At 39.1% G+C, this 21,730-nt stretch overlaps 3 protein-coding genes across 7 annotated transcripts in view; all 3 read left to right on the top strand.

Moving 5' to 3' along the window:
• LOC134818695 (uncharacterized) overlaps nucleotides 1-21,730 on the top strand; it is a 51,084-nt gene that overhangs the window by 12,750 nt on the left and 16,604 nt on the right. The gene's annotated exons all lie outside the window — the stretch shown is intronic.
• LOC134818671 (peptidyl-tRNA hydrolase-like) lies at nucleotides 583-4,656 on the top strand. Of its 2 annotated transcripts, none has more exons than XM_063828311.1 (6): nucleotides 583-867; nucleotides 1,178-1,328; nucleotides 1,629-1,816; nucleotides 2,082-2,222; nucleotides 2,762-2,956; nucleotides 3,455-4,656. In XM_063828311.1, exons 1-6 carry the CDS (start codon nucleotides 684-686, stop codon nucleotides 3,697-3,699), a joined length of 1,104 nt encoding a protein of 367 aa, XP_063684381.1. In that variant the 5' UTR covers nucleotides 583-683; the 3' UTR covers nucleotides 3,700-4,656. The 2 variants fall into 2 exon arrangements, with proteins under 2 accessions (XP_063684381.1, XP_063684388.1); XM_063828318.1 differs by lacking the exon at nucleotides 2,762-2,956 and adding an exon at nucleotides 2,394-2,705.
• On the top strand, nucleotides 11,233-18,727 carry LOC134818684 (uncharacterized). The gene is made up of 5 exons (XM_063828327.1): nucleotides 11,233-11,920; nucleotides 12,961-13,461; nucleotides 15,350-15,514; nucleotides 15,902-16,066; nucleotides 17,690-18,727. Exons 1-5 carry the CDS (start codon nucleotides 11,863-11,865, stop codon nucleotides 17,809-17,811), a joined length of 1,011 nt encoding a protein of 336 aa, XP_063684397.1. The 5' UTR covers nucleotides 11,233-11,862; the 3' UTR covers nucleotides 17,812-18,727.

Raw genomic sequence — 21,730 nt, 5'->3', positions numbered from 1 at the left:
TTACAGCCAGTTACAGCTGCTTCAAAAATATCTAACCGCTTGCAGCTTGGGATCCAGTTCGTTTCATTTCTGACCATTGGCCTTGATTTTAAGCTACTTTCTCTATATTATTGCAGTTGAACAAGATTATCTATTATCATAGACTTGCGAGAACCTGCGATAATATAAGATTTTAACAGCTATGAACCAGACGCGAGCAAAATGTATTTTAAACACCATGACAGCGTTTTTAACAAGTGTGCCTTGTAAATTTAAGTGTGATCTTAAACCTAGACTTTTCTTAAACAAATCACACTTGTATTTCAGATTTTTTAAAAGGTATTCGAGTTGTTTTATAAGGTTGATGGCGGGTCTTAAGCTTTATTTTTAGTACTGTCGGGTTCTTCATTTGTATTTATTTATTGGATCTCCATTCTCCAAGATATTTTTAGACACTGTTGGACACTATTCTGATTTCTGTGAGAAATTTTAATTTCCCATCACCGGATCGTTTAATTTGCAATTTGCATACCTCACATTTTTTGGCATGCCCTGTTTTCGTTTATAAACTGTACAAATACAGTTGAGCTCTTGTTGATTGTTTTGAGCAGCAATATCAACAGTTACTGAACCCCTAACATTATTACATTGCTAGGTTTTTATAACCCCCTAACATTACTAAATCGTTAGCTGTTTAAAACCACATGAGCATCCGATCAAGAGCGGGTACTCTTAATTTGAGGGGTTCTCTAAGACGGCTCTTCTCCCTCACATCCTCCGAGACAAGTAACACTCTAGTTAAGAGTGAACCGCCTCCCTCTCCTAATAACAGGATCCTTATTGTGGGATTGGGAAACTACCCTGCTCCAAGATCCAGACATAGCGTCGGTAAGTGTCTTTAATTCTGCCTTTCTTGTAACTTAAATTCAACCATGTTGGGAGTGTTTTCTTTATTAGTGATAATAAGTCATTATAATCATTTAGATTGAAGTATATTCTGCGTACAGCTCGATAACCTGCCGATTCCATAAGATTTAAAATGTCACCATAGCAACTTAACTTAATACCCCTAATAGACAAGTCATCTTTAAGTAATTTATTAAGTATATTAACACCTCCAGCACTTTAAGTAGATTAATGTCTACCTCTCTTACCAGGTGACAGTTTCATGATATAATAACATCTTTTTATATCCCAGGTCAGTATTTGTTGCGCGGTATAGCAGAACGGAACTCTGTAGAATTCTCATACAAACGGAGCTGTAAAGCTCACCTTGCTTCCTTTCAATATAACGATGCGGAAGTGTTCCTACTCAAGCCGAAGCATTTTATGAACCTCAATGGAAAAAGGTATTTAATCTCTAATGGCTTGGGCCTCTGCAATGAGTGTGAGCTTTCATTAGAATTTTAAATACATAACTTTAAGTTCAGTAAATTACAGGAAGCTTTATGACAGAATAATCCTCATTTTTATTAAACAAAACATTCGTCAAACTTTATCGCCCTGACATCTATCATTGACCTGTATTTCAATTTGAAGTCCTTTTAACAAATCTGTCAAACGAAATAGACATTAAAGATCAACAACTTTTAACGAACTATAAGACATATCAAATAACAGCGTTTTAACGTACAATATCCTCCTGACAGTGTAGTAAAAGCCGCCTCAGTCCTCCAGATCAGCCCTACTCACGTGGTTCTACTCCACGACGAACTGGATCTACCACTCGGCAAGTTCAAGGTGAAACACGGAGGCTCCGCAAACGGGCACAACGGCGTTATTGACTCTCAGGAGCGAATGAAATACAACGATATCAAACGTCTTCGTATTGGCATAGGTTAGTTTAAACCATTAAACTGGATTTAGCTTGTGATCTACAATCTTAAATAACCGATTTAAGGATTGAACTCGATTAGTTTGAAGATTAGCTATGACCTGAGATTTACCAGATTAACTCCTGAAATTTATAATGAATTACCTATTTTAAACGAATAAGATTAAGCTTTATGCTCTTCTTTCCGCATCCTTACTCCGCTCTGTAAATTGGAATTTATAATAACAGACCGTTCACCACACGAAGTTGATAAGAGTTGTTCTTGCAGGTAGGCCAGATAATAAAGAAGACGTAATGGACTACGTGTTAGAAGATTTCACACGGAATGAGCGCAACCAACTGTCAGCCATGAAAGAAACTATGATCGATACAGTGCATCAGATAATTGCTGTCATGCTCTCCCCTCCAGGTAAGACTAATTAGATTAATTAACTCATGAAGCTCTCTTTTCGTAATTAGCTAATTCTACGCCACCTTTATTTTGTGTTACCAATATTGAAAACTAAAATTAGCTGTGTAAAACTTGCAGGTGATATAGATTTGAATCCGTGATCGTTTATAAACTTGAACACTTATTTAGATGAAAACAAACCGAAAGTTAATCAGCCAAAAAAGAAGAAAAAACCAAGGCCAGCTAAGCCTGAAACTGCTGCTATCACTGCTGACAGTGCGTGCACCACTGATACCACTAATGTGACAGTGGAAGGGAGTATAGCAGAAACTGCTGAACCATGTTCTGTGGTGAATGAACAGGATGAAATATCAGCAGTTGAAATAGTTGCGGAGGACGATGAAATATCAGCAGTTGAAATAGTTGCGGAGGACGATGCGGTGGTCCCTGAAACTACCTCCAAAACCCCACAACCAGATTCTCCTGTTAACTAAAACCCAGGTAAACTAATGATATTTATATTCAGACCTGTAAATTAACCCAACCGTTGTTTGCAGATACCCAGGAAGCACACTTGATAAAGGTAAACACAGCTCTGGAGGAGCTTCCTGACTGGGAGTATGAGAAGTGCATCCCCTCCCCCCAGTGGACACCACCCTCCCCCCGGAACAATGCTAACTTAGTGTCACGTGGTACCAGTCAGACTTCTGATCCTCTCACTACTCTCGTCATGTTGGGGGCCATCCACAAAGGTCTATTGTGGTCCTTTTTGTGGGCCTTCTGAAGCTCTCTTGATTTAATGTGTGACTACTATTCTGCTAACTGTCATATGTCGTGTGTGGTTTTGTGTGATCACCAACTCTGCTTCATGTTCGTGGCTCATGCTAATTTCATATTTTTGGTTGCATTATATGCATGCAGATTGCAGTTTAAAGCAGTGAAGCACCTCATCTGAAAAGCAGAAGAATTGACTTGGACTTGGGATGTTGTACTTGATACATGCTTCAGGATACCTTCTATTTTCTACACTCTTCGGGTCAAACAATTTTAACCTGATTGAATGTTGTAATCTTGAATTGTTGAACATTTATTAATATAACCTGAAAAACATTTTATAAGTTTAATCGCTGAAAAAAAAAACACATTTTCGGGAAATATAGCCGGGTTTGGAAAATGAAGCCGCATGAAATGATGTAAAATTTTTAAATTTAATTTCTTTTAGCACAACTAACCCATTCCCCCGTTCCCAGTTAACTACAACAACAACTCTAACCGAAACTCAAGGGTGCCGGAACAGCCACCCAGTACACCCGGCTCACCAGGCAGACGACGTTTCTCCAGTGAAACAGTTCCTAAAATATTTCCGTACGACGAGCAGGACGTGAGGAAGGATTACAATAAGAGGGAGAGTAAGATAGAAAGAACCTGCAATAAGAGATTAGATTACCGACATTATAGGATGGATAGGAGAGACTCTGATTCCAGTAGAGAGTGAGTACAGGTTCTCAGGGAGTCAGACTCCAGCAGAGTCGAGATAAGGCATTCAGGTTCCAGTTCAAATTGAGAGGAGAGACACAGATTCGTACAGAGATTGAGAAATGAGACTTAGACTGAAGCAGAGTTAAGAAAAGCGGGTTCAATTCCAGCAGCGATTGTGAAAATGGAAACAGATTCCAGTAAATATCCAGTAGACATTGAAATAGATGATCAGACGCTATCAAGCTGTGGTAGACAAGAGCGGCTTGAATCATGAGTGATCGTGAAAATAGAAACAGATTCTATAGAGTCAGATTGTCAGAAAGGGTACTGAGAAATCTAGATTAGAGATTGAGACAGTTACTAGTCAAACGAACTTGATTTAGCCATTAAAGAGTAAAACTCTTAGGACTGACCATTGTAATTCTTCAGAGATGAGCTGCAAAGATATTTGATCAACTATTGACTGTATGATAATACCGCTCAATTACGTACGGACTGTAAGAATTAGCTAGGCTTCTGTCGTTATTTAGACGACATAATGGTTATATATCCAATATCAGACAGCAACTTCGCTGAGTGAACAACCTGATTTAGTCGAGTTTTAGAGTCTCATTTGATTTTGTTGACCGAATAATTAACCTAACTACTACTTACTCCAGCGAAGTTTTAAAGGTGATTTTCTTTTGGGAAAACAAGTAAACTTTTATTGTTTAGTAGAACAAATGACTGTTGTTAAGTTTTATTAATAAAATACGTAATATACGTATTACGTATCGATATGTTCGATAAAACTTCTGTTGTTTTAAACGTATTGATGCTTATACATCAGAATGTGATATTCTGATCGATAATTGTTAAATTGATATATGAATTTGACTTATAAACCGGATATGTTCAATTATAACAGGTTCTGTGGTTACATTCCTTGTCCCACAAAGAAATTTTACCAGTTTTTGTTTATTATTTTTACGTGATAAACGTCTTTTATTTCTACATTCTACTAAGCAAAAGCGTGATGAACAATGCACAATATCTAACGAATACAAAATAAGGCCCCGTCTACTTAGGACGTCCGCAAAAATCTCAGAGTTTTCAGACCCCCGGCCCCCCCCCCCCTTGCTTGTATTGCCATTCCCAACGAGTCCCTTGCACGGTTCCTGTCACACATACATTATACACAAAGAAGCAGAAGCAGCTCGAAAAGAGTGCCGCGCATGAGGTTGGTGATCCTATTGACTGTTAACGAATGTTACTCGTCCATCGTCTAAATTTCTTCGAAGTAGCGCGCGCCGCTTTCTTCTCGAAATGTTGCCCATTAACAATGCTCAAATGATCCTAGCCTAGTCCTAGTAAAAATTTGTATCACGTGGTGACCCCCACTGTCGCTTCACTATAGTAGAGTTTCAACGATACAGGGGGAGCCGCGCACCCGTGCGCGGCGGGTTGTAGGTTTACAACCTACCAGGACGCGCGCCGAGTTGGACTCGTCGACGGCGCCGCCTATGGTCCCCGGTAACTCTGATGGGGCATGGGTCAGGTATGTCCCACCCCTTAAAAAGAAACTTTGATACTCATGGGGCGGCCCACCCGTTAAAAAGAAATTTTGATACTCATGGGGCGGCCCACCCTCTGAAAATGTTTTTGATACTGATGGGGCATGGGTCAGGTATGTCCCACCCGTTAAAAAGAAATTTTGATACTCATGGGGCGGCCCACCAGTTAAAAAGAACTTTTGATATTCATGGGGCGGCACACCCTCTGAAAATGTTTTTGATACTGATGGGGTATGGGTCAGGTATGTCCCACCCGTTAAAAAGAAATTTTGATACTCATGGGGCGGCCCACCCGTTAAAAAGAAATTTTGATACTGATGGGGCATGGGTCAGGTATGTCCCACCCGTTAAAAAAAATTTGATACTCATGGGGCGGCCCACCCGTTAAAAAGAAATTTTGATACTCATTGGGTTGCTCTATCCAGAGCCCTTGCGCTTGCAGTAGCGCGCGCCCGCCTCACGGCGGTAAAAAGGGCTCGATCTAGCCATGAACCCACCCAACGATTTTGGCACCACTCTACAGTGGTGCCAAAATTACCCGCGCTTTTGTCCTCATATGCGACGTGTGTAGCCTTTCAGACATTGATTGCGTAAACGAGGTGTCGTACGTCACCTCAAGATCGGGTGACAGGGGGCTGACCATGCCCGAACCTAATTTTAATTGATCATTGATTGGGTCTGAGGTCACGTGATTATGAGCCTATGAGGTCACGTGACTATGACGTCAACAGACCTTGTCCTATGTTTCCCGCTCATTGGACCATACCAGGTGAGCTTGCATGCTTGTGAATGTAGGTGTAAGTACAGCTGTACTGTAGTTTATAACTAGTTAACCCCTATACACTGTCAATATGCACTATAGAAACCTGAAAAGTGGTTACTGCATACTGGAGGGAGAAGTGCCAAGACTACCTGCGCTACATAGACGCTGTTGTCAGCACTGCGCACACGCGCACGAACCTTCCCATCGGGGTTCGTGGATAGGTGCTTTTCTTGACTTGTGAAACAAGCGCGCCAGAAGTGGCGCGAAAGCACATGGTTAGGTGAACTCATTGGGCGGCCCACCCTCTGAAAATGTTTTTGATACTGATGGGGCATGAGTCAGGTATGTCCCACCCGTTAAAAAGAAATTTTGATACTCATGGGGCGGCCCACCCGTTAAAAAGAAATTTTGATACTAATGGGGCGGCCCACCCTCTGAAAATGTTTTTGATACTGATGGGGCATGGGTCAGGTATGTCCCACCCGTTAAAAAAAATTTGATACTGATGGGGCATGGGTCAGGTATGTCCCACCCGTTAAAAATAAATTTTGATACTCATGGGGCGGCCCACCCGTTAAAAAGAAATTTTGATACTGATGGGGCATGGGTCAGGTATGTCCCACCCGTTAAAAAGAAATTTTGATACTCATGGGGCGGCCCACCCGTTAAAAAGAAATTTTGATACTCATTGGGCGGCCCACCCTCTGAAAATGTTTTTGATACTGATGGGGCATGAGTCAGGTATGTCCCACCCGTTAAAAAGAAATTTTGATACTCATGGGGCGGCCCACCCTCTGAAAATGTTTTTGATACTGATGGGGCATGGGTCAGGTATGTCCCACCCGTTAAAAAAAATTTTGATACTGATGGGGCATGGGTCAGGTATGTCCCACCCGTTAATTTTAAAAAGAAATTTTGATACTCATGGGGCGGCCCACCCGTTAAAAAGAAATTTTGATACTCATGCATGGGGCGGCCCATCCGTTAAAAAGAAATTTTGATACTCATGGGGCGGCCCACCCTCTGAAAATGTTTTTGATACTGATGGGGCATGGGTCAGGTATGTCCCACCCGTTAAAAAGAAATTTTGATACTCATGGGGCGGCCTTACTGGGCCGCGCTCAGCCTGTCATTCCGCCAAATCTTTATATCTTTATGTTAATGAACATAATATATAGCCTGGGGTCCTCAGGTAAGGGGCGGCCCACCCTCTGAAAATGTTTTTGATACTGATGGGGCATGGGTTTGACGGATGTTACTCGTCTAAATTTCTTCGAAGTAGCGCGCGCCGCTTTCTTCTCGAAATGGCCCGATGGCAAGTGCTACGAAGTAGCGCGCGCCGGGCCAGATCATTAACAATGGTCAAGGCATGGGTCAGGTATGTCCCACCCCTTAAAAAGAAATTTTGATACTCATGGGGCGGCCCACCCGTTAAAAAGAAATTTTGATACTCATGGGGCGGCCCACCCGTTAAAAAGAAATTTTGATACTCATGGGGCGGCCCACCCGTTAAAAAGAAATTTTGATACTGATGGGGCATGGGTCAGGTATGTCCCACCCGTTAAAAAGAAATTTTGATACTCATGGGGCGGCCCACCCGTTAAAAAGAAATTTTGATACTGATGGGGCATGGGCCAGGTATATCCCAACCGTTAAAAAGAAATTTTGATACTCATGGGGCGGCCCACCCGTTGAAAAGAAATTTTGATACTCATGGGGCGGCCCACCCTCTGAAAATGTTTTTGATACTCATGGGGCATGGGACAGCTATGTCCCACTCCACAAAAATTTGATTGATACTCATGGGGCATGGTACACGAAATCCCACCAATGTTTTCTTCTTGATACTGAGGGGGCGGCCCACCCTCTGAAAAAAATATTTTGATAGTGATACTGATGGGGCATGGGACAGGTATTTCCCACCCTATAAAATTTTTATTGATACTCATGGGGCATGGTACACGAAATCCCACCAATGTTTTCTTCTTGATACTGATGGGGCGGCCCACCCTCTGAAAAAAATATTTTGATACTGATGGGGCATGGGACAGGTATTTCCCACCCCATAAAATTTTTATTGATACTCATGGGGCATGGTACACGAAATCCCACCAATGTTTTCTTCTTGATACTGATGGGGCGGCCCACCCTCTGAAAAAAATATTTTGATACTGATGGGGCATGGGACAGGTATGTCCCACCCCTAAAAATATCATTGATACTGATGGGGCATGGGTCAATATGTCCCACCCCCTAGAAAAATGAGTGATACTCATGGTCCACCATAATCTTCTTAACTACACCAGTTTTGCCAAGGACACTGTCCGACGTTGTTATCAGAATATCAGGCACGTAGCGAGGATATTTGCTTGGGCCTGGGGGGCCTCGGCGAGCGAAGCGAGCCGACGCGTCCAACCCAGCTGCGGCAGGGGTTTAGTGGTGCAGCCCCCATGGTGGGGTCCAGAGGCGGAGCCCCTTGGCCTTTGCTGGGGTTAGGGGGTGCAGCCCCCCAGATAAATTTTGAGAAATGGGTGTTTTAGACGACATTCGGCATTAAATAAATTTGTTGGACAGCAATAAATTGGGACTGAAAAGAATCAAGTACTCACTTAAATTTGGTAACACAACAGCAATTTGCATTCTCCAATTAGAATTTACGATTTTCATTTACTCAGGCCTCATTTTCTGAAGATTTGTTCCTAGTTTTTATAGTTCATATTACTCAGGGGAGGTAATATGTAATGGAACAGTGCTAGGAAAGCTCCACGGGATGTTAATTTTTTTTTGTAAAACTTGGTTTCGAGATAGCAGTTGACCAACAAACTAGGATCGGTGACCAAACTTTTGAGGGGGTCCCCGACCCCAACCGCCAAACGGTGCCCGCGGGGCAGCCACGCCCATATTTGGTTCAAATTAGGCCCAATTTAGCCAAATACCCTGAACATGCCAAAAACCCAGATTTTAGGTGCTCTACTTGTAGCTAGTGGTCCCCTGAACAAGTATATGAATTTTCATCAAGATTGGGCAAAAAATGACTGAGTTATGAGCCAAAAACCATATGACCATATTTGGGCATACGCACCAAATTTGATCGATTTTGGCCCATAAATTGGTCAAATATCAATATTTTTGAATGAAACCAACTTTATATGAAAGGTAAGCTTATACTACACATTCTCTATGATTATCAGCTCAGTATCTACCTAACTGTGGATTCTGTGTTCAAATAATCACAAAAAATGAACTAAATCGTCCATATCTCAGTTCGCGATATTTGCAAAACTGATTTCGCTCAAAACAATAGAACTCAATAGGGTTTCAATATTTTTACATGAAATTTTCAGAATCAACGTAGAATCGCATTTCGACCTTATCTCTTGTATTGAAATTTTGAGTTAGGCCTTTAAAAAAATTTGGCGGCCAAATTCTGAAAAATGCCTGGCAAATTTTGGAATTTGGCCGCCAAATTTTTTTAAAGGCCTAACTCAAAATTTCAATACAAAAGATAAGGTTGAAATGAGATTCTACGTTGATTCTGAAAATTTCATGTAAAAATATTGAAACCCTAATGAGTTCTATTGTTTTGAGCGAAATCAGTTTTGCAAATATCGCGAACTGAGATATGGACGATTTAGTTCATTTTTTGTGATTATTTGAACACAGAATCCACAGTTAGGTAGATACTGAGCTGATAATCATAGAGAATGTGTAGTATAAGCTTACCTTTCATATAAAGTTGGTTTCATTCAAAAATATTGATATTTGACCAATTTATGGGCCAAAATCGATCAAATTTGGTGCGTATGCCCAAATATGGTCATATGGTTTTTGGCTCATAACTCAGTCATTTTTTGCCCAATCTTGATGAAAATTCATATACTTGTTCAGGGGACCACTAGCTACAAGTAGAGCACCTAAAATCTGGGTTTTTGGCATGTTCAGGGTATTTGGCTAAATTGGGCCTAATTTGAACCAAATATGGGCGTGGCTGCCCCGCGGGCACCGTTTGGCGGTTGGGGTCGGGGACCCCCTCAAAAGTTTGGTCACCGGTCTTAGTTTGTTGGTCAGCTGCTATCTCGAAACCAAGTTTCACAAAAAAATCAGGGTGAACCCCCCCCCCCCCCCTTAAGGTTAACCTAAAGTTTTCTAAGATAAAAACCACTTTACGCCGAATGGCTTGCAAATTTTAACACTGAAATGCAGGACCGGGGTAGTTTGATTAAAAAAAAGATTTCCATAAAGCTATAAATGTTTAAGCATGGACTATTTGATGTACGAAAACCCATTTGATGAAGATGATATGTGATATTAGACACTTGCACTGATCATGTACACATATTTTAATATTTTTACTGCTTAACGACTGCTTTTCTTACTTACTGTATAAAAAATGGATTTATAAATCATTTGCTGAAATAAAAAACGTTACAAAAAATGAAAAAAATTCGGATTTTTGATGATTTTGAATGCCTTTTAGCGTTCATATTAATGTCCGTTCATATTAATGTCCGTTCATTTAATGTCCGTCCAAATAAGGTCCGATCATAAGGTAGTTATTGTGCCAAAATTACATTAGCGTAATCATTTGGAAACCCCCCTCCCCCTCGGGCCCCGGCTGATTACGTAATATGTGAACGATCCCTAAGTTCATTGCTGCATAATTCTGTATTATTTGATGGAAGTTTCAAATCAATTCATTTCCTTTGCCGGTTGCCTTAAGAACGGTTTTAGAAAACAGAAATTTGACTGTAAAATAGTTCTTTAAGACCCCAATTTTATTATTAATAAGGATTAAGGCAAGATAAATTAATATTATTTTCTACTGTTTTGTCATCATGCCTGATCAGGTTCCTGTTATATGGAACGTATGTTACCCTAATATTAAGCTTCTGAAAGACTTGATTTTTTACCAGTAGTAGTACTAGTAGAGACAAATATTTATCATGTAAATAAAAAATGCGAAGAATCTAGAAGTAATTCTTCTGGTGGGTCAGCATGGTCTATTGTCATCCAATCTAGAAGTAAATGATATCAAAAAATGCGAGGAATCTAGGAGTAGATGTTATCAAAAAATGCGAGGAATCTAGAAGTATAAGAGTATAGGGGTAGATCAGATCAGAGCGCAGTAAATGGAGGGTGAAATTGAATCAATAAATCCCTAGCTTCCTGAACAAAGGGTTTATCAGTGTCGGTTCCCGGAAAGATATATAAAGATATAATTGTAATTTTATTCAGATGTCTAGGTTGGCAATTTAACTGGATCAGTGGATGTCACTGAGTCTAAAAAACTTGCAAACAAGTTAGAGACAGAGGGGTGACGTGTCTTTGACTTGATCGCTGAGGACGGAAAGGTCGCCCATTTTTATTGTAGTGCTGTTTTATTTTTACTAACTGCTCCTTTTATAATGCTGTATCAAATAAGGTTTATCATACGCAACATATATCTTGAAATGAACAAATAGTGAAATAGTGAATTACATCACTTTCATTATTTCATTTATGTATTTCTATTATATGTCGCTAATAGGTATTGTCTTTTTAAAATTTTCAAATATGATTGTTACCGTGCAGTAAATAAACATGAATTGTCCTGTGGGAAACTTTATTATTGAGGCCAGAATGACTGTAATTGAGCATCCATGGATGTCCAGGCACCTGGAACAGGCTCACTTATCAGCTGAGTGACAAATATGTTGAAGCTATAGTGTCATCTTGACCTGATTTTTCTTCAGCAGTGCCATCATCCTTTTATTATGATCCAATTTGTGTTACTGTATCTTTACTTACTTTAAGTATGCTCACTGTTCTACTTTTAGATAGGAGACAAACAAAAAAAGAAAACCCCCTCTAAGAAAAAGTGGAAATGATTCATTTAGTGGCAGTGATGCTAATTCTTGCATCCTTGGACCAAGCAAAATCAGGTAACGAATTTATTTATTTAGTCAGCTTATGGGCCTATCTTAAATAAAATCAATTAAAGTTCATATTTCTGTTTCTTATAAATTCAAAAATGTAGTTCTAAGGAGCAGTGCTCCAAAATTTCACTGTTCAGGGTCTCGTCTTCCCGTCTTCCCGTCTTCCCGTCTTCCCGTCTTCCCGTCTTCCCGTCTTCCCGTCTTCACGTCTTCCCGTCTTCCCGTCTTCCCGTCTTCCCGTCTTCCCGTCTTCCCGTCTTCCCGTTTTCCCGTCTTCCCGTCTTCCCGTCTTCCCGTCTTCCCGTCTTCCCGTCTTCCCGTCTTCCCGTCTTCCCGTCTTCCCGTCTTCCCGTCTTCCCGTCTTCCCGTCTTCCCGTCTTCCCGTCTTCCCGTCTTCCCGTCTTCCCGTCTTCCCGTCTTCCCGTCTTCCCGTCTTCCCGTCTTCCCGTCTTCCCGTCTTCCCGTCTTCCCGTCTTCCCGTCTTCCCGTCTTCCCGTCTTCCCGTCTTCCCGTCTTCCGTCTTCCCGTCTTCCCGTCTTCCCGTCTTCCCGTCTTCCCGTCTTCCCGTCTTCCCGTCTTCCCGTCTTCCCGTCTTCCCGTCTTCCCGTCTTCCCGTCTTCCCGTCTTCCCGTCTTCCCGTCTTCCCGTCTTCCCGTCTTCCCGTCTTCCCGTCTTCCCGTCTTCCCGTCTTCCCGTCTTCCCGTCTTCCCGTCTTCCCGTCTTCCCGTCTTCCCGTCTTCCCGTCTTCCCGTCTTCCCGTCTTCCCGTCTTCCCGTCTTCCCGTCTTCCCGTCTTCCCGTCTTCCCGTCTTACCGTCTTCCCATTTCTTGTCTTCCCGTCTTCCCGTCTTCCCATTTCTTGTTTTCCCTACAGGGTGTACCGTATAAAGTGTGACTTTTTTCCACTTTAATAGTTTTTGACAGAATTAAACTTCACGGTTATATTTAACTAAATTTTGTATCACTAAAATAAATTCAAACACTACGTATAAGTTAAATTTAAATGGACCAATTATCAATTTATTTATGAAAACAACTCCCCATCAGATCCCAAGGTGAGCGGCTGGGATGACGAAGACTGGATAGCTGCAGACACAATCACCAACAATTACGGAACTAGTGATTATTATAATCAAACTGGAAATGTAGATAGTGCGGGAATACAATTTAAAACTGATAGCGTTTTAGGCGAAGATGATCACATAAATGTTTTTTTTCTGAACAAGGATGATCAAGAAACCGGAATGTTCTATATTCAATTTAAAGATGCGATGGTCATACATCCAAACGGCTGCCTGGCTTCAGGCACAGCAAAATTGTCCGCAGCCGTACCGAGTGAAAATGAAAAGATCTGGACCGTTTCCTTTAACGACGAACTAAGGCTAACAATAGATGTCAATGGGGTCATTCTTTACAACTTTTTGATGTCAGAATGTACAGCACGGTGGTGGACAAATAATTGGAAAATAGGCACAGTATCCATAGATATTGAATCAAGAGATTCCAAGGATATAGTACTGGACGGTTACAGGGCTTTCTCAAAAGATGGTAAGTCTAACTTAAACTATATCATGTATATATGATATGAATTACTATACCTTATCGGACCTTATTTGGACGGACATTAAATGAACAGACATAATCATGAACGGACATTAATATGAACGCTAGAAGGCATTCAAAACATAACCATCAAAAATCCTCATTTTTTTCATTTTATTAAAAGTTTTTTATTTCAGCAAATGATTTTAAATCCATTTTTATACAGTAAGTAAGAAAAAAAAGTCGTTAAGCAGCAAAAACGTTAAAATATGTGTACATGATCAATGTCTTATATCACATATCATCTTCATTAAATGGGGTTTCGTGCATGAAATAGTCCATGCTTAAAGCATCAGTGATTTTTAGCTTTATGGAAACCTTTTTTTATCAAACTACCCCGGTCCTGCATTTAAATTTTCAGTGTTAACTTTTACAAGCCATTCGGTGTGAAGTGGTTTTATCCTAGAAATTTGAGGTTAACCTTAACATCACAAGGAGCTTTCATATCACTGTTTCATTACCTCCCCTGAGTAATATGAACTACATATATAACAACGTCGGACAATTTCCATGTCAATTGTCAACACGATTTACCGTAATATCTAGAGGCTGGAACAAGTTTGTCATGTTGGCGGGGACTAGCTCATGAACTACCTTATCGGACCTTATTTGGACGGACATTACTTGAACGGACATAAGTGTGAACGGACATTAATATGAACGCTAGAAGGCAATCAAAACCATCAAAAATCTGAATTTTTTCATCTTTTTTTACGTTTTTTAAATTTTAGCAAATGATTTTTAAATCCATTTTTCATACAGTAAGCAAGAAAAGCAGTCTTTAATCAGTAAACATGTTAAAATATGTGTACATGATTATTGTCTTATATCACATATCATCTTCATCAAATGGGTTTTCGGGCATTAAATATTCCATGCTTAAAGTTAAAGCATCAGTAATACCCGCTTTTTGGAAACATTTTTTTTATCAAACTACCTCGGTCCTGCATTTCAGTGTAAACTTTTACCACCCATTCAGCGTGAATTAGTTTTATATTAGACAACTTAAGGTTAACCTTAACATCACGTGGAGCTTTCCCAGCACTTATTTGTTTCATTACCTCCCCTGAGTAATATGAACTATAACAACGTCGGACAATGTCCTTGGCAACACGATTTACCGTAATATTTAGAGGTTGAAATGTGAAACAAGTTAGTCTTGTTGGCGGGAACTAGCTCATAAACTATGTTGTTGAGTTCTATAATTTCGTTGACTTTTTCCGTCAAGTGACCCTTGAAAACATCATATACTAGAAAAGTTTTCTGTGCCTCCGGCAGACCAAGGAGAACCTTTTCGTCGTTAACATACGACACTATGATGTTCTCGATAAAACAATTATTGTCGTATATTCATTTACCCAATTATTCTCGTTAAAAATAACCTCAAAAGCTCAAAGTCTTTCGGAAATGTATATTTAGGAATAAAAAAGTGATTGCTTTGTTTTTCCCTCGTAGATTTAATTATGGGCAAACAAATTTAGATCAAGATAGTGATCATGCTATTAAATTGACTGAAATTAAAAGTTGTCATATTCTGGACAAAAAGTTCGAAATGGAAAAATTTTTGAAAAACATTCAACGGACTTTAACTTGGACGGACATTAATTGAACGGACTTTGTTTGAGCGGACATTAAGGTGAACGCTAGGACCTCCAGAATGAAATGCAACTATTGTATGTGAACACCACCCGCACACACTTTGACACTTATCCAATATTCAAATAAAAGCGAACCATCCCTAAAAGGGTACTTCGAATCTTAAGCTGCTTGCCAGCGGCTGAAACTTGCAACTATAAAAGTATAAATACTTGACTAAACTCGACTATACTTGCAGAAGATTGTGTTGCGGGCCAGTCTCTGGATCAGTCAACTGGCTGTCAACCCTGTCCGGCAGATGAATGGAGTTTAGCAGCAAACGCAGCTTCTACCTGCACGGCATGTCCAGCTGGCAAAGGGGTAGCCGCTGGATCAGGAACATCACAAAGTGCCTGCACATGGAGTAAGTTGTTGTTTCCTAAAAATTGGAGAGACCGAAGGGGTTCATCCTGAAATTTATGTTAATCTTAGAAAATAGAAATGCAATAATGTGTGCGAATAAACATTAATAGACTGAAATACTGACGTCAACAAGCAAAGTTTAGTATTTGTACAATAATTGGTATTACTATACGTTTATGAGGTCCCATCACAGATGCTCGAAAGGAATTCCTGTGAATGAAATGCAACTATTGTATGTGAACACCACCCGCACACACTTTGACACTTATCCAATATTCAAATATAAAAAGCGAACCATCCCTAAAAGGGTACTTCGAATCTTAAGCTGCTTGCCAGCGGCTGAAACTTGCAACTATAAATACTTGACTAAACTCGACTATACTTGCAGAAGATTGTGTTGCGGGCCAGTCTCTGGATCAGTCAACTGGCTGTCAACCCTGTCCGGCAGATGAATGGAGTTTAGCAGCAAACGCAGCTTCTACCTGCACGGCATGTCCAGCTGGCAAAGGGGTAGCCGCTGGATCAGGAACATCACAAAGTGCCTGCACATGGAGTAAGTTGTTGTTTCCTAAAAATTGGAGGGACCGAAGGGGTTCATCCTGAAATTTATGTTAATCTTAGAAATGCAATAATGTGTGCGAATAAACATATTAGACTGAAATACTGACGTCAACAAGCAAAGTTTAGTATTTGTACAATAATTGGTATTACTATACGTTTATGAGGTCCCATCACAGATTCTCGAAAGGAATTCCTGTGAATGAAATGCAACTATTGTATGTGAACACCACCCGCACACACTTTGACACTTATCCAATATTCAAATAAAAGCGAACCATCCCTAAAAGGGTACTTCGAATCTTATGCTGCTTGAGTGCCATAATTTCGTTGACTTTTTTCCGCCAAGTGACCCTTGAAAACATCATAAACTAGTAGAATTTTCTGTGCCTCCAGCAGACCAAGGAGAACCTTTCCATCGTTAACTTACGGCACAATAAAGTTCTCAAAGTTGTCATATTCTGGACAAAAGTTCGAAATGGAAAAATTTTCTAAAAAATTTTAACGGACTTTAACTTGGACGGACATTAATTGAACGGACTTTATTTGAACGGACATTAAGATGAACGGTAGGGCCTCCAGCGTTCAAGTAATGTCCGTCCAAATAAGGTCCGATAACGTATGCTGTTGAGTGCCATTAAATAATAATTTTGTTGACTTTTTCCGCCAAGTGACCCTTGAAAACATCATATAGTACTAGTAAATTTTTCTGTGCCTCCGGCAGACCAAGGAGAACCCTTCCTCATACATTACAAGACATATTTATAACGTACGAAATGTGGCGGTTTTCCGAAAATTTCGCCATATTTTCGGACCGCCAAAATTTCGGTCGTCGTAATAGAATCCGTCGCATTATCTTTTAGCTTATTTCAATGACTGTGCCTTCACTGCTTTATTTTGTTTCTAAAAAGTAAAATAAATAAATAAATTCTGGCATCTTGGGACAAATTATCACCACACCAATGACGAATTGAATGTTAAGCAATACAGTTTAAATTTGCATTAAAATACATGTATGTGCTAACATGAAAGTCTTACAGTCTTAATACAGACTAAGTTTGAACATGATTTTACCGAATTTCAGAAATTTCCTTACTGCTTACTGTCACAAAAAATGATGAAAAATACCCTTATTTTCTGTGACGTCCGAAATTTGACGGTTTTTGTTCAATTTCGCCATATTTTCGGACCGCCAAAATTTCGGTCGTCGCAAATTGGTCCGCCACAAAAAAGTCTTGTAAGGTAGTCATATTCTGGACAAAAAGTTGGAAGTGCAAAAATGTTTGAAAAAAATCAACGGACTTTAACTTGGACGGACCTTAAATGAACGGACTTTATTTAAACGGACATTAAGATGAACGTTAGGGGCTCCAGCGTTCATTTAATGTCCGTCCAAATAAGGTTCGATAATGTAGACTGTAAAGTGTAGACGGCGCATTTGTAACCAATTGCACCATGCATGCAGTCGGTTAATACTATCGAATAAATAAGTTTATAACAGCGGAAACAATTCAAACGACAATTTGGCACCAACCACCCCCACCCACCCCCCATTAAGTTGCCTGAAAGATGTTTATGAATTTAGTTGTTTTTCTAGAATGACGGTAATCTCCTTCAGAGGATGACGATACGAAGACCAATAATGAAGATAATCACAACTTGTCAGATGCTGGATATAGCATGACGATCAGTACAATTCTATTTGGTACTTTGCTATGTGCAATAAACATGATTTACTAAAAGTCACGTTGAAAATGTTTGAACACCGTAATTATAAAACAAATAAAGACGAATATGGATGAATATGGACGGATATGGCCAATATGCATGCATGCATGATCCAATCTATCATTATATAATCATAGCCATACTAGAGCTCTAGATTTAAACATTAAATGTGTAGCTTTCAGTTTCCTAATAAAACCGTATTGGAAAATTTATGGAATTTAAAATATCAATAATTTTAAACGAAAAACATTTTATTTTAAATATTTTTAAGATCCATACCACATCTTATTGTGGCTTAATATTTGGTACATTTGTATTCTACAGTATATATGGGTATTGGGCATATACTACTACAGTATATATGAATTAATTATACTTATAGCGTTTCTGTTCATGTTTATTGCCCAGCTATTTTTTTACAATTAAATAAGACATTAGTGCGACACCAGAAGCTACAATTACAGGTATTTCACCCAAAGCTTTGTTTTCAGCATGATTTGTGCTTGGGCCTGGGTAGATCGTGTTATTTTAGTTATTATCTATATCATATCATCTTTTGTAGCCATTTTCCTTACGTGTTCACATGTCATAATCAATAATCATGTATTTTAGTGACTATAATATTTTCTAACACGCATTAATAATCTACTTTCAGCATATTTTCACCTCACAAGCATAATCATTGTCACCTAGATTGCACTGCACTTTTAATTAGTCCTTTCACGTGCCACATCACAACTGCAAAACATCCAATCATTTAATAAGCTTCATACCTCATGTTTGTAATTTATTTGTCACGTGCCTTTACATTTATATAGCTATATAGGAAAGTTAAGAATCACCTGGCAGTTCATTTTTAATCCTTCTCTTTTAAGTTATCGAGTATACTATTCGGATTCCTTTCTCGTAAATACTCTATTTCTCTTATTCCAAAGAGTTTCAATTCTAATTGAAGTTCCCTAAAACATGAACAGTTCGAAAATTTCTGGCGCGACCCTATGACTTACCCCTTTAGGTTTAATGGTTATTAATTAATTGACGATTGTAAGGAACCTCTAAATTCTATATTAATTTCAATCTTCCTTTAAAGATAGTTAAGGGGGCATACACCAAAACAGTGGTTTGTGCCGTCCAGACCAAATGACCTCATAGGCAGTTTAGTGACCTTCTAGCGCACCGTTTCCACACCAAAAAAAATTATTTTGAGAATATCCATTTTTGTAATCGAGCATTTCCTGGTTAGAGTGGAATTTTCGGAAAAACACAATTTGTTTCGTGGAGAGGTTATAAGTTAATCATTTCTTGCGGTATCGGGTTGAAATTTTGCTCGCCGTCTATTCACATCTATTTCAAGGTGTGTGTAAAATCTTGATATCGTATCTAAAAAGGCTGGTGTGTTATAAATTTTTTAAGTTAAAAAAAGTCAACAAGTTGAAATTGTCCTTTTCAGACTTATTTTAACCAAAAAGTCAGTCAGGGAAGATCGGATTGATTTGATGGTTGACATGAACTTGTTCTCTGAATTCTGGCGCAGTTTTTGATGCCCTCAAAAATGTTTTTACTCATTTGTCTTCAGATCTATTGGACTTCAAAGCCAAACAACAAATTTAGGCACATTTTTCGTTTTTCATATTTACTGATTTTTCTAAAATTTTGATAGGAATGTGCTAGTGACTTTTTGAAGGACGCAAAATAACCGCAACTAGTACATTTATATATGAGTTGTGAACAACAAAACAACCTAAAATGCTTCCCTTTAAAGTTATGGGAGAAAATGTGATTTTTTGGCTTTGCAGATAAAAAATCACATTTTCTCCAATAACTTCAAAGTGAAGCATTTTAGGGTGTTTTGTTGTTCATAACTCATATATAAATGTGCTAATTGCAGTTATTTTGCACCCTTCAAAAAGTCACTAGCACATTCCTATCAAAATTTTAGAAAAATCAGTAAATATGAAAAACGAAAAATGTGCCTAAATTTGTTGTTTGGCTTTGAAGTCCAATAGATCTGAAGACAAATGAGTAAAAACATTTTTGAGGGCATCAAAAACTGCGCCAGAATTCAGAGAACAAGTTCATGTCAACCATCAAATCAATCCGATCTTCCCTGACTGACTTTTTGGTTAAAATAAGTCTGAAAAGGACAATTTCAACTTGTTGACTTTTTTTAACTTTAAAAATTTATAACACACCAGCCTTTTTAGATACGATATCAAGATTTTACACACACCTTGAAATAGATGTGAATAGACGGCGAGCAAAATTTCAACCCGATACCGCAAGAAATGATTAACTTATAACCTCTCCACGAAACAAATTGTGTTTTTCCGAAAATTCCACTCTAACCAGGAAATGCTCGATTACAAAAATGGGTATTCTCAAAATATTTTTTTTTGGTGTGGAAACGGTGCGCTAGAAGGTCACTGAACTGCCTATGAGGTCATTTGGTCTGGACAGATTTGGTGTATGCCCCCTTAAATGACTTAGGTTTATAGTTAATAACCATTTGCATAGAAGATAGATAGTAAATTTGTTAACGATAGAAGTATACCAGAAATGGAATATACGTTGACGTTTAATTAACAAAAGGACACTTTCTGTGAGAAAACTAACAAATAATTCGACACACTTGATGAGTTACCACGGACTTATGGAGGGGTTAATGAGGATTGAGGAACACCAGACCAGCATATCACAAGACGAAGCGTGACGAGAAATGATTAGCAGTGGAGGTTAAACAATGAGGAGCAATCTCGATCTTGATGAACAATTCCATTCCATTTATCTTAGATAAATTATCCTTCATAATTGCCTATCGTTCTGCCATCTTAAATCCTCTTAAGAGTAATTTGCACGATTCTTTGATTATTTTCTATCCAAATTCCAAGGTTTCCGGGTAGAAGTAAGCTAACGACGATAAGATTCCGATCTCCCTCTCACTTGAAGGACCTTAGGACCATTATACGGATTGAAGTTGTTCTCGAGGTAAAATCCTTTTCCATTAGTTTTTACATAAGTAGGTTTAAGAATATAGTTGGTAATCGTAGTTCCGTGCTCTCAAAATTATATACTTTGTACAAAATTACGTTTCCGTTCCCAGGTAGAGAGACACGAACACTCCTGCTCAGACCGTGCTGCCTTTGCCGATACCTGCTAGATTGATTGATTCTCCTTCGTCAGGGGCGGGAAACATAAATTTCCCAATAGCATACACTAGACCAGAAATAGCTGAATAATATTAATAATATATTGTCATCTTTATTACTGAATATACATCTAAATAATAATTTCAAGTTTTTTTTAACGCGCCTTTGTGCGAATGGTCGCTCAACCAGTAGTACAGAGTTGTTATTTATGAAGGAATAATTCCGTATTATTATATAAGGAGGGGCGCACTAGAAGTAGAAGACAGTCACATTATTCAACATTCAACCACAAAAACTAAGTTGTTATTGTCGAAGATAATCTTTAGGTTCGGTTTTTGTAATGACAATGCATTGATGTTTTTTCCATTTTAAAACGGTCAACCACAGCTCGGGATTAATATTCACTTTAGGACTTTTCGGGGGCGTTCAGCGTTCTAATAGTGTCCACAAACATGAACATTTTTACTGTGACACTGGACACTAAGAATTGTTTAATTTCAAATCTATCTGTTTAACAGATTCTGTTATTTTTTGAGTCGACAAATATCGCAACTAGTCGCATTTACTTTTAGAAATATTGACGGACATGTTACTCGTCTAAATTTCTTCGAATTAGCGCGCGCCGCTTTCTTCTCTTTCTTGCCCGACGACGGCAAGTGCTACGAAGTAGCACGCGCCGCCCGACGCCCGACGGTCCTAATATATGGAACAAATATTTTACGAGTATCACCCGTTAAGCGGCGGATCATACTTATACAACGTATGACAAGTAAAAAGGTAATTGA

The sequence above is a fragment of the Bolinopsis microptera genome, chromosome 1, assembly GCF_026151205.1.
Source record: "Bolinopsis microptera isolate Bmic1 chromosome 1, MBARI_Bmic_1.0, whole genome shotgun sequence".
Lineage (NCBI taxonomy): Eukaryota > Metazoa > Ctenophora > Tentaculata > Lobata > Bolinopsidae > Bolinopsis > Bolinopsis microptera.
Note: the sequence above shows the minus strand (reverse complement) of the source record. Positions and strands in the feature narration are given on the sequence as shown.